This window comes from Dermochelys coriacea, chromosome 1, assembly GCF_009764565.3.
Source record: "Dermochelys coriacea isolate rDerCor1 chromosome 1, rDerCor1.pri.v4, whole genome shotgun sequence".
In the NCBI taxonomy this organism is placed as follows: domain Eukaryota; kingdom Metazoa; phylum Chordata; order Testudines; family Dermochelyidae; genus Dermochelys; species Dermochelys coriacea.
The window spans coordinates 98,293,089-98,306,493 of record NC_050068.2 but is presented as its reverse complement, the minus strand read 5'-3'; the positions used below and the strand labels follow the sequence as shown (position 1 = coordinate 98,306,493).

The 13,405-nt window shown below is 43.1% G+C and overlaps 1 protein-coding gene across 3 annotated transcripts in view; it reads right to left on the bottom strand.

The window, feature by feature from the left end:
• The window catches only part of IPO5 (importin 5), an 83,730-nt gene that overhangs the window by 29,632 nt on the left and 40,693 nt on the right, over positions 1–13,405 (bottom strand). For 2 of the 3 annotated variants that reach the window (XM_038394970.2, XM_043504700.1), the window contains exons 19-23: positions 12,536–12,708; positions 11,881–11,992; positions 11,082–11,137; positions 1,994–2,116; positions 291–510 (exon numbers count right to left, since the gene is read on the bottom strand). In XM_038394970.2, coding sequence (XP_038250898.1) covers positions 291–510; positions 1,994–2,116; positions 11,082–11,137; positions 11,881–11,992; positions 12,536–12,708 — 684 coding nt within the window. Of the gene's footprint in view, positions 1–290; positions 511–1,993; positions 2,117–8,676; positions 9,519–11,081; positions 11,138–11,880; positions 11,993–12,535; positions 12,709–13,405 lie in introns of those variants that run through there. The other variant, XM_043504701.1, reaches the window with a different exon arrangement.

Sequence of the window (13,405 nt, the reverse complement as noted above, 5' to 3'; positions counted from 1 at the left end):
TGTGTGTTGCAAACAAAAATGTGACTAAGCAGGATATGACCACAAATCTGGATAGCTTAGGTCACCTCTCCCCACCCCACCCCCCCCTTTTTTTTTTTTTTTTTAAAAATACTGGTCACCACCCTCCCCAGAACACTCACTGGTATTTTATTCCATTACCAGAGATGAGAATATGATCATTCATTAACATGGAGTTGGCATTTCCTGGCAGAATCTCATAGTTAGCATAAGTATTACAATCTCTGGAGTTAGTTGTACAGGAATAGAAAGATATGCATGAATATACATACCTGTGCAAAAAGGACGATAGCTCTCCCCACCAAACTGTGCCATAACTCCAACACCATAAGCAGCTGCTTGCCTAACCTCTGGGCTATTGTCACATATTGACTGTAGCATTGGCCTCAGGAAGTATTCAGCATATTTGAATGAGGATGGGCTGCAGTGCTCTACGATGTCATCAAAAATGCATAACCCCCACTGTCTATCTGGCCATGGCCTATGTGGACACTACATTAAAAAAAGAAATTAAAATTTTCTAAGCCATCTCAGAATGTAACTGTTAATCAACTGCCATGATGCATACAAAAAGATGAATGATTATATCAAAATGAAATGTTTATAATTGTGGAATTTAAGCTCCATTTCAAGTGCTACCTGGGTTGACCTGAATTTAATCTTTACAGAGGAATTCGTTCCTCTAATGACAGTGATTGCAACACTAAAGACAAAATCAAAAGCTAACTTTTGCCGTTTGAGCAGAGCAGTTAGACCAGTGGTCTCCAACCTTTTTATGCCTAAGATCATTTTTTGAATCAGAAGGCAACCCAGGATTTACCCTGCCCCTTCCCCAAAGCACCACCCCGCTCACTCCATCTCCACCTTCTCTCCGTCGCTCGCTCTCCCCCACCCTCACTCACTTTCACCGGGGTGGGGGGTTCGCAGTGTGGGAAGAGGCTCTGGGCTGAGCCTGGGGCAGGGGTGGAGGAGGAGGTGAGGGTGGGAAGCTCTAGGAGGAAGTTGGGGTGCAGGAGGGGACTCCAGGCTGGGGCAGAGTATTGGGGGTGCAGGAGGGGGTTCAGGGTGCTGGCGCTGGGAGGGGGCTTGGGGTTCAGGAGGTGGCTCAGAGAACTGGAGTGCAACCCTCCCACCGGGCAGCACTTACCTCCGGCAGCTCCTGGTTGGCGGCAGGCGCAGCAAGGCAAAGACAGGCTCCCTGCCTACCCCGGTCCCACACCACTCCCGGAAGAGGCCAATGCGGCCCTGCGGGGGTATGTGCGCGCGTGTGTAAGGAGAGGTGGGGGGCACATGGCTCTGTGCACTGCCCCTCTCTGCAAGCACTGCCCCCGCAGCCGGGAGAGCTATGGGGGCGGTGCTTGCAGGCACAAGTAGCACGCAGAGGGAGATCCCTACCCCCTGCCTGCACTGGCTGCTTCTGGGAGCAGCACGGGGTCAGGGTAGGGAGTCTGCCTTAGCAGCAGCCACGCTCCATCACCAGAGATCATGATCAACGTGGTTGATCCTAGAGGATCTCCCATTTATGGCCATCAATCGGTTGGTGACCAGTGAATTAGACTAATAAATGAAATCAGGACTGTATGTTGAATATAGAAGTTTTATATCCCCTCATCTCATGCCTAACTAATCCCCCCTAAACCCCCCCACATTCTTTTTTGGGTCTTGTTCCATGCAAGTCCCTTCCACCTGGTGCACTTCCTCTTTCGAATTTCAAATACCCCTCCAAAGCCTATCAGCAATAATCTATGACAGAAGGGTTAGTAAAAAAAAACTAATGCACTGCTGTATGATAAAGCGACCAGGTGACAAATTTGTTTTATTGTATTTGTCTAGATATAAACTTCTTGGGTGAAAGCATGCCTATGTTTTGTACAAGGCACTCAGTGTTCTAAAAACAATTTGCCACGCCATCATGAGATCTTATCCATGTGCCATAACAAATCAGATTTAAATGGAAAGAATCCAAGATACTTACAATTAAATTGACAATTAGCGGTAGTAGCTGTTCAAACCACAGCAACACCTTTTCCTGGTAGCTGCTGAATATTGAGTGCAAGATATCTGACACTTTAGTCAGAATATAAACATCGCTGTCATCCTAAGAAAAAAATAGCAATAATATCAGAAATATCTTTTGATCAGCACTCTCTCAGAAGGTAGAAACCATATCAAAATATTAAGACTTCTGAATTTTGAACTAAAGCAATTTAAATTAGACAGACTTTGATAACTAGATATGTAAATAATTCAGAAAGATTTATACCACTATCCAGTGTCTGTGCTGACAGAGACACTTCACCTCGGTTCTCAACTATGTTACATCAGAAGGGTTTGTTTCAGAAGTGAGAGGAACAATGCACCATCAAAAGTGGAAAAATACATAGCATTTTACTATGACAGCCACTTTGCACCATGGAATCAAATCTGGTTGTTTCCCTATGCAAAGCCCTTGGATGAGGACCTTTCCTAAAGCTTCCTGATGACTCAACAGTCTTTACACTGACATTTATATTATAGCCTGTTTTCTACTCCGAGCTCTTCCTTCCTTCTGCTACAACAATCTGGACAATTTGAATCATCTTATTCTCTATTATTATCCCTCTGCATAGTGCATCTTTACCCTCCAAAATTACAGTGAATTAAAGGGCTTAATCCTGCAGATTTTCACACAACTCTTACCAGTTTAAATGGGATTTATGTGAGGATTGAAGAACTGGCCCTAGTGAGATCCTCTCTGACTCCTTGTTGGGAGTTCTATTATTCTAAGTACGGTTGCTTTAATCAGTGCTCCACTCCTATTCTACACATTATAGCCATAGCAACAGACAAAGCAAAACGCCAACTGCATCTAGCCTCTGATGGCCACACTACTAGTATGACAATATATTCACATCTCAGTGTGACAAGCTGCGCTGCACAAGAAAGTGGGGACTGCAACTTCAGGCCACTTCTGCACTGCCATGATGTAACCAAAGTCCAAAATAAACCTTGGTATGCATGTTAACTCACCCATGTTACTTTAAAAAAATATTTTTAAAACCACTCTGAAATAAGGGTACAAAGGGAATTACAAGGAGAAGTTACGTACCTTGTACAGTAATTGAAGTTCTTGAAGATGTGCCCCCCCTAAGGAGGCTCTGCTTTAGGACATGCATGTTGTCCCCATGAACACTTGACTGGAATTTTTCCAGTGTTCATGCATATGCTCTAGATACGCTTGTGCTCGGATATAAAGGGATGACGACCCTCAGCTGCTCCAGTTCCTTCTCAATCACGAAAGTCCAATGAGAAGACTGACGCAGAAGGGAAGGAGGGCAGGTAGTGGAGCTCCCATAGGAACACATCTCAAAGAACTCCAGTTTCTGTACCACATAAGTTCTCTCCTTCTTCAAGTAGTGTCTGTATGGGTGTTCCATTTCAAGAGATTCCCAATCAGTACCCTCAATTACAGAGGGGATGGATTCAGTGTAAACCATAAAATATCACCAAAAGTCGCATTAGCTCTAGAAGCAGGCCTGAGAGCACAGTACTGAGAACATGTGCACTGTAGACTAGAAGGACTGCCCTGCAGATGTCTGAGATAGGTAGGTTTTTCGGAAAGGCCACAGGTAGGCTGATCCCTGGTGGAGTAAGCAATCACTCTAGGAGGGGAACGATGCTTCATAAATAGATTAAGAAGCACCCCAAAACCCATTCAGACAGTGTTTGAGTGGAGATTGGGTGCCCTATCATTAGTTCTGCGATTGAGAGAAAAATCCATGAGGAAGTCCTGAAGCGCTTAGTTCTGTTGAGGTAAAAGATGAGAGAACTCTTCTTACATCTAGTGTATATAGGCTCATTTCCCTCAAAGAGTGAGGCTTGGGATAAAATACCAGTAAGTGAATCTCCTGCTTAATGTGGAAACCTGAAGAAATTTAAGGTAGCAAGCAAGAGTGTGGACATAGTGACACCGGTTAGCAATAGAATATAGTGTGTGCTGGATCAGCCATCAGGTATCCCAGCTCCCCAAGCTCACCTGGCTGAGGTAGCTGCTATGAAGAACATTGTCTGGAGGGCCAAATGAAGGAGGAAATAGCCCCCCACAGGTTCAGATGGGGGATTCCTCAGCACATTAAGGATTAAGTTGAGGTCCCATGGCACAATAGATTTCTTAACAAGAGGAAAAGTGTAGAACAGGCCTCTAATGAACCTCGCTGTGGTTGGGTGGGTAAAGAATAAAAATCCCTCAATGGGTGTGGGTGTGAGAGAGAAAAGCTGATGGCAGCCACATGAACAAACTGAATTCAGCAATAACGCTGTCATTTTTAAATTTAGCAGGAAATTGTAAGTATGTCAGACAAGATTCGAGAGAAGGTATAGATCAGAGGCTGCACCAAACCTGACAAGAAGTTTCCTCTTCTGTAGACAGAAAACCCACTATAAAGGAAAGTTATTAAGTACTCTTTGTATCTCTAGGGAGAAGTTTTGTTCTACACCAAAGAATCATCTAATAGCCAGATCTTGAGGTGAAGCACTGAGTGGTTGGGGCAGGAGATGGATCTTGACTCCTGAGTGAGAAGATCCACTGTCCGGGGAAGGGGATCCTCTGTCTAGACATATGAACCAACTCTGGGAACCATACCTGCATCTTGGCCATGATGATGTTATAAGGAATACACGAGGCCAAAGAATACTACAGTGTCACATCGACACCGCCCACATTGAATTGGGGCTGCGCCTTCCCCTCAAACAGTCATCTGCACGTCGCGTGGGATGGTGATACAAAAGAGTTTTATCTCCAGATGACCACAGGTACAACATCTTTCAGAATACCACATTGTTCAGCTCCCACTTGTGATAGAGGTGGAAATGCCTGCTGAGGGAATCTGCCACTATTCTGAAGTCCTGCTAGTGAAACTGCTGAGATCTGTAGTTGATGTGATATGGATTTAGCACCGAAGGTCTGGAACCTTGCTCCTCCTTGATGACTGATATAATACACTACTGCTTTGCTATCCAGAATTATTCTGATTGGGTGTAGATGTTGAGTAGAAGAGTAATGGATCTCTGAGCTCTAATATGTTGATATGCAGGATCACCTTCTGTGGGCTCCATTTGCCAAGCTATGAAGCCCTGAAGTGCATAACCCAGCCCAGCAGGAAGGCACCTGTAGTGATTATCCTTGTGGGAGGAGACTGTGAGAACGTGATTTCCATGCATACTTTTTGGAGATCGTTTCAACAATTTAAAGAATGAAGAATCTCTGAGATATGGACACAGTCTTGAGTAGACTGCTTTTTTGGAGGGGTGTCGATAGTTCTCAGCCAGGCTTGAATACTCCAAGAGTGTAGTCTTGCTAAGTGGCAGAGATGGATTAAGGTTTTCCTGAGAGAGAGAGAGAGAGAGTCCTCCCCACCCCTTCCACCTTCAGTCCCATACCAATTCTACCCCTTCCCCGAGGCCCAAGCCTGATCCACCCACGTTTCCTCCTGGTGAAACCCCTCCCACTGCAGCTCTCTGCAACCCATTTGCTCCTTTCTGCACCCTCCTCCCCACACTACAGCCCCAAGAATGGAGCAGTTCTGTCCCTGTACCTGGGGCCACAGCGGCAAGTGAGAGCTCCTCCAGTCCCGGGGCTGCAGCAGGGGTCCAAGTGCTGGGGCTTCCCCTATGCTTCTGTGGGGGGACCAGGGTTGGAGAACTGGGGCTTCTGCTGGGGACGGGGTCAGGGGGTGCTAAGGGCTTCCACCACCCAACAGCAGATTTTTTTCTGGGGCCCCTGGACAAAGACCCCATCAGCCTAGCGGCTAATACGCCACCGCTAAGTGGATCACAAATGTACAGGCTGCCATATGGCCCAGGAATTGACAGCAAGCCCTTGCTGTGGTTTGTGAGTTCTGTTGTATTGTCAAAATGAGGCTGGAGTGAAGTGAAGTCTGTGACTGTCTGATCTTCCATTAGGGGGGCTTGAAATTGTTCACCCTGTAGCAGGTGTTCAATAAAAAAAGAGGCAGTCTTTGAATAACTTGTAAAATCGTATTTTGCCATCAGGGCTTGGTACTTGGTTATTCTGAATTGCTACGAGGCCAAGGAGTAGCTTTTACGATCCAGAATGTACAGCCATTTCAAGCTCCTTAGATAGTGTTGAACAGGACCAATGCTGCCTATTTTGTTCATTAATGGCCTCAACCACCAGGGAGTTAGGTGTAGGATGGGAAAACAAACAACGAATTCTCCAAGCCTCTGGGCAGTATATAGTATGTGTCAGCTCATTTATAACGAGTGGCAAATTCTAACTACCATGTCACCTCATACAGACGAGGCCAGCAGAGCATCATTGATGAGCAAAAAGAAAAGGATTACTTGTGGCACCTTAGAGACTAACAAATTTATTAGAGCATAAGCTTTCGTGAGCTACAGCTCACTTCATTGGATGCATTTGGTGGAAAATGCATTTGGAAATTTTTTTTCCACCAAATGCATCCGATGAAGTGAGCTGTAGCTCACGAAAGCTTATGCTCAAATAAATTTGTTAGTCTCTAAGGTGCCACAAGTACTCCTTTTCTTTTTGCGAATACAGACTAACACGGCTGCTACTCTGAAACCTGTCATTGATGGTCAAAGTGATTTTGCTCTGAGATATAATGTAGAATGTTCCTGTATCTCCCCAAACAGAATGTGTAAGGTCTCTGCTATTTGTTTTATAAGGTCTTGAAAATCCTTGAAACTGTCAGCCTAAGATGGTGAGGGAGGCATAACAGCCTCATCTAGTGAGGAAGAGGATTTATGGGAAGGTACTATTTCTGCTTCTCCAACTGGGCTCATGCTCCTTTAAGCTCCTCCTATGGAGCAGGACCTGAGGATGTCAGTTGTTGCTCTTGGCATGCCCTCTTGCAAGAAGGGACCCTGTAGAGCTGATCATCATAAGGGGCCCCTGATTTCCAATAAGCCAACTCTCATGGGGCATAACGAAAGAGGGCAGGACCCCAAAGTTGCTGGGTGTAATTTCTTCCTTAAGGGTGCACCTTAAGGGAGGGAGGCTAGAACAGGAAGGTGGAGGAGCCTTGGATACCTCTGAATCAGATGAAGTGCCCACTGCAGTGACCATCGGAGGGGCAAGCGGAACTGGTACCAGCGGTCTGTCAAGTCAGTACTGGGGACTGGAAAGGGTCTTGTTACTGCATCTGGAGGCAGAGACTCAGCTGGGCAGCAAGACTGTATTGGAGGATATAGATACTGGCTGCAGGTCCCTCTCAGTACTCTCAAATTGTTTGTGTGGGGCCAGTGATCGTGTTGGTACCAGAGGATTAGTTATGGCAGATGGCAGGACTGGAAGGTAAGTTGACTCCAGAAGGTAAGTTGGTACCAGCGAGGACTCTTTCAGTATCCCTCAGTAAAAGAGATAGGAGTTCTTCCAGGATCTGAAGATCCTCATTGAAAAGGAGCCAGGATGGCACCAGAGAATCTGGATAAGGACCTTTGGGACTCAATATATAGTGTGATACAGGAGAGGGTACTGAAGTGCAATCCATGTTCCCATCTCAGCTAGGTACATCAGACTATCAGTTTCATCTCCGCTTTAAAATCCATTTGCTTTGAAGGTACAGAATCCAGCGCTGACACCACTCTAGATTGTTTACTGGTGGCTTCCCAGTATGCAGTGTGGTCTTTTCAGCTGATGCTGCAGTCTCGTGACCAGAGTGGGTAAGAGCCACACCAATTCCGTGCCAGCACATGAAGAAAGACTCAGATCAAGACTTTTCCTTGCTCTTAACCCTTTGTAAAATAGGCTCTCCCCCCCGCCCCCGCTTTTGGAGTCTGGATGGTTCTGAAGGACCTCAGGCATCCCAGTTACCATAGCAACTGTGATGCACCAGGCCTCTCTGACCAACCAAATCCAATGTAAAGGGTGGTGATTTGAATCCCAGGGTCTCAGAATGCTCCATCAACAGGAGTTTTAGTCTGATCGCCAACTTTTTTGATCTGCCTTTAACTCCTGAGTAGATTGTACATTTGGCGGAGACGTGAGTCTCTCCCAGGCAGTGGAGACGTATTGAATGTCTGTCACTGCAAGGAAAAGGCCTATGGCAGGCCTGGCAGAGTTTGAAGCCTGGAATCTTGGGCATAACCCAGGGGTTCTAAAACTGTGGTCAGGACCCCAAAGTGGGTCAGGAACTCATTTTAATGAGGTCACCACGGCTGGTGTTAGGATTGCTGAGGCCCAGGCCAAGGCCAAAACCCAAGGGCTTCAGCCCTGGGCAGGTGGCTTAAAGTTACATGCCCCCTGCCCAGGGTAGAAGCCCTTGGGCTTCAGCTTTGGCCCCCCAGCCCAGGACGGCGGGGTTTGGGTTCCAGTCCCCACTCCTGGAGTCATGTAGTAATTTTTGTCATCAGAAGGTCATGGTGCAATGAAGTTTGAGAACTGCTGGCATAACCCATTACTTGTTACCATGGATTGTGGCCTGAGAATAAAATTGTCCCAAATTGGGCAAATAAAAAAAGGAAAGGTAGAACCCCACAAAAGCACAAACCTTTATTAAATAAACAGAAATTTTAAAAAAATATATAAAAAATGACAATGTACAAACAATAAGAGCAGCAAGTCACTGGCTAGCTACAGCTAACAGTGCACTACTCCATCTCAAGCCACAGGCAGCTGAGAAGCAACTGGAGCAGCAGCAGATCTGTCCCACCCATAACCAGAGCCCAAAGATATCTATGATGCAGGTGTGGACCCAGGGATCAAAAGTGTATGGGGCAAGCACACGTCCTGAAGTGGAGTACCCATAGGGACACTACTCAAACAAGAAGTTAATGCGCTTAGTAAGATTACTCTATTTAAGTCATTCCTCTTCAAAATTTCTCTCATGACAAGTTCACGGGAACAATTTTATATGTCAGGTTATTTTTCTTGGTAAAAAAGAGAAGTGTTCTATATATTTTGAAACAACAAGGCGTAAAGCAGCAACTCTTAGTTAATGTAACTCGCATTTTCTTTCCAATGAATTTTAGTAGCTATGAAAATATAGCAATGCTGAATGTTAAAATATTTCCTTACAGACTTCATACATCACAGAATGATTATGTTTAGTACCTGATTTTTCTCAAAATAACCATGTATGTTGATCCATATTCTTGGGAGAAGTGCATCCCTGGCACATGATTTTGGAAACTTCTAGCAAGTACTGTCTAATGAGACCACTTGCATCCCATTGTTTATTTGCGAGAATTTGAGAGGGAATGGACCCCAACCACTCAATTCCTTCAATTAACTGAATAGCTCCAACAAGAGAGACTAGTTGAAATGTGCTGAGGTATGTGGATCCATATGGACAGTCTTCAAAAATCCGTTACTAGGGTAAGTCACCACTTTTTCGCCTTCAACAACTGCCCATATGGCTCCTCAATTCTGGAAATTAACAAGCAGTTGTGACCTTCCAGGTGGGGGGGGGGTGGGTGTGTGTGTGTGAGAAGTTAGTAGCTGAAGTCACTGCAGGACTGCTTTCAAACTGGGCACAGATCTAGGAGGACAAATTGAGGAATTAAGGCTTACATAAATGTGTCTGGGAATTGTGCATTTCTTGATGTAGACATTGTACAGGCGCATTTTGGAAACTTTAAAACTGTGACGTTTAGGCTCAAGGCTCAACACAGTGGATCTATGAGCATTAGTACGATTAATTTATTGGTCCTGTGATAACACCTCTGAGCCCCAATCATGCACTAGGATCTTACTGTGCTAGGCACTGTACAACAGAACAAAGACTATGTTCCCTACACTGGTAGGAAAACACAGAACAAGCTTTGTAACCACAAGATGAATTAAGATTCATGATCCATGCTTTGAAAAGGTGAAAAGCTGAACTGGCAGCTAGACAAACAGTGAACTCAATGAAAGTTTTGACTATTAAGTACCCAAAAATTAGAAAGTGTGCAAGACCACCTCTAGTCCATTCTTTTCTAAGAAAGTAGAATCTTTCCACAACTTCATTCATCAAATAAGTTTTCCATGTAGAATGTTTCCTGCTTTCCAATATAATCTTTGAATTCCTTCACAGAGTTCCCAATCTAGTGCCCAAATAACCCAGAAGCCAAACTGTTAGACTGAAATGCTTGAAATGCAGGTGGAAAAATTTTACTCTGATAGTGAAGTGATCTGGTAGACTGGAATGCATAACTTGTGATTCCAATACGTACCAATACACTTTTTCTGCTTCTTCGTCCGGCTAGAGACCAAATGTCCTGGTACTGAGACAACAAAGTCAGGACTCTTAGCCCTGCTTATCAGGACTTGGCAATGGAGGGACTTTAGTACCAACATTTATGCTCTCCGAGCATGGAGAGTTCTGGGAATTACAGCACTGCCTCTGTCGGGCCTTAAGCAGCCATTTTCAGTGAGTAGGTCTAAGTCAAAGGCTCTTTAAATGTCAACTGTTCTGGGTGTTAGATACAAGGCTTGGTTGACCAAACCCTAGGAGCTTCCTCCATCAGAAATAGAAGTTTCTTTCCCAGTACTTTAAGATTCTACAGTCTCCAACCAGGGTCTAATGACAGCTAACAGTCATCAGCAACACTATGACGACACTGAAGGAGGCAAATGGTTTGCAGCCTGCCTGACTGAGTCATGCTGTTGCTTGGGTTAGCAACACCACACAGACCCAAAAGGCACAAAGATGAAAAAGCAGGGCAACTGGTCTGAACCTTGGACAATACTTGGAATGGTACAATAATTGAAAAAGCAATCCTATTTAGAAGAGAAAGCTCTTCAAAAGAGAAAATAAGTAAGGAAAAGTTCTGCTCTAAACCTGTTCCATCAGCAGTTAGGATACATCTTCAAGTTCCAGCACATGGTGTAACACCAATAGACAATGCTTGCTAGAAACTTCTGAGGAAACATGCCAAAGATGCACTTCTCCAATACTGGGGATCCATATAGGCAAGTCTCATGGGATTTGGTTTTGTTTCAATTCAGCAGCATGTCACTGTGGTGTGATGTCTGTCTCCACACAGTTGCTGCTCTGTGGAATTTGAAAGTGTCGAAATTTTTATTTTTTAAAACAAACTCAAAAAAGGAAATAACTTACTTCATCTTGTAATGACTCTTCAACCTGTTCATCATAGTCTTCATCTTGTCTTTTAACTAAATTAAAAGGAAAAAGTGCAAACTATAAGGTTAGATGTTTTCTCTAGGACCCACTCCTGCAAAAGCACAGAAACAGTTTACAAAATGCAGTAATGGATAAAAGAGGACTCCAGAAACAGTTGCAGGGTGAAGCACTCAGATTCATAGATACTAAGGTCAGAAGGGACCATTCTGATCATCTAGTCCGACCTCCTGTCAGAGTGCCTAAAGGAGATATTGGGCAAGTAAGGAAAAATGCACTGAACAAGTTAAGAGTGAGTATGTGAGGGAGCATGGGAGAAGGACAACCTTGGTCTGTGAAAAGCAAAAAAATCAGAAAAGCAGGGAAAAGGGATATCAAAAACAGAAACGGTCATTGTTGTAGGATTGGGAGGTTGTCGCTGATTTAAGGCCAGAAGGGACAATTCTGATCATCTAGTCTGTCTTAGAATTTCACCTAGTGATTTCTGCATCAACTTCTGATTGAGCAACAACATTTTTTGGAAAAGATTTCAAATGATAGAGAATACATCCTTTGGTAAGCTATTTCAAAGGTCAATTACTAGTTACAGTTTGCACCTCATTTCTAATCTGAATGTATCTAGTTTCAGCTTACCGCTGCTGAATCTCAAGGTGAGGTAACTCAGGAGAGGGTAACTGAAGCAGTCAATACAAGATGTTTACAATCTCTGCTTTAGAGAGCTATCTTTAGTGCAAATCATGAAACTTATTCTAATACATAGAAGACGGCACTAACTTACCTTGTCTTAACTCTTGATTTTTAAAGTGCTCTTCTAATTTTCCTTTCAATATTCCTCCAAGTTCTTCAAAATGTTCATTGTTAAGGCATCCATCTCCCATTACCTCAATGCACTAGTGAAATACAGTATGTTCAAAATAGAAGTTTTTAACATTAAACACTACTCAAATAGCGACAGTGAAATTTTAACAATGTTGAAAACATTGACTAGAGCTATACTGAAGATTACCACTGACAAAATAGCAAATTTAAAAATTTTTTTTTCATATTAATTCTAGGCTTATAAAATTAAGGAACTGACATTTTACAGGTTAGATCCATAAGTAAAATTTAGTGTTTTTTTCTAGACTTGTTTGATATTCGGTATTAATGTTTTTAAACCAATGTTATTATGCAAGTGAAAAATTGTTCCCTAATCCAGAAACAACTATATTTATAAGATTCAATGGACATTTTCAATAATTAGCTATGAAAATTAGTCCCATTAAACTAAGCTAGCAAAACAGTCAAGTGATAGGTAACCGTTGGAAAAAGTCTCCTGTACTAGTAATTTAAACTTATGGCAAGCACTAAATTTCCTTGACACTAAAAATACATAACAAGTTTTCAATAATAATGATAGTGGCATAAATATTTCTATGAAGAAAAAAGGTCACCTTTGCAAATGAATGCATTATTTCTGAAAGTACATCTGAATCGGGTTCTGTCCCTATAGCTTTGATAAGCGCATCACACATGAAATGCCACATCTGTGTGAGATACTCTGGCCCACGAACTCTAGCACAGTCAAGGAGAAGAGGCATAGATTCTGCTGCTGCCACACGAACACGTTTGATTATTAAGGAAATAGTGGATAATTGAGATCAAACTGAAGTACTTTTCTGACGTGAGCATCAGGAAACATACTACCAAAAAGGTACTAAATTCTCACCTTAAACTATGACCAGTCACCCCAAGCTGAAATACTCATTTTCATAACTACCCAGACAATTAATCAAAGACTTGATGTAAAAGTTATGTTTGCTATATGAAAGTTTTAAAGATTTATAATGTAAAACTAAGGTTGAAGAGCTATCTAAGCATTTCCTTGGCTTAATTCATGCTGCAACGAACATTTACGTTTACTTATTTAATTTTCCTTTAAAAACCAAAAAAGCCATATTTACCAAAGGAACTGGACTAGCTTAGAAAGATAGACAAAGAATATTTGCCATGTTAAGTGACTGTGCTGGTATCTGTACGATTTATCCGACAGACACCAAAGTATTGGAGAAATACATACATTTAACTATAGCATATTTTTGCCAAAGCTAACAGCCTCCTTTGATGGTGCAATTTGAATAAACTTATGATCTGGGAGCACAACAACATAGGCTAAATATTGGGGTTGTAAAAACTGTCCTTGCCCATTGTGGCAAGAATAGTAAACAGATAACAAAATACTTCAACGTTGTTTTGGACATTTCCCCACCCTATTTACTTCTTCCTCATGCTCTGAGTTATGTTATGGAGGATTTCATCAGATA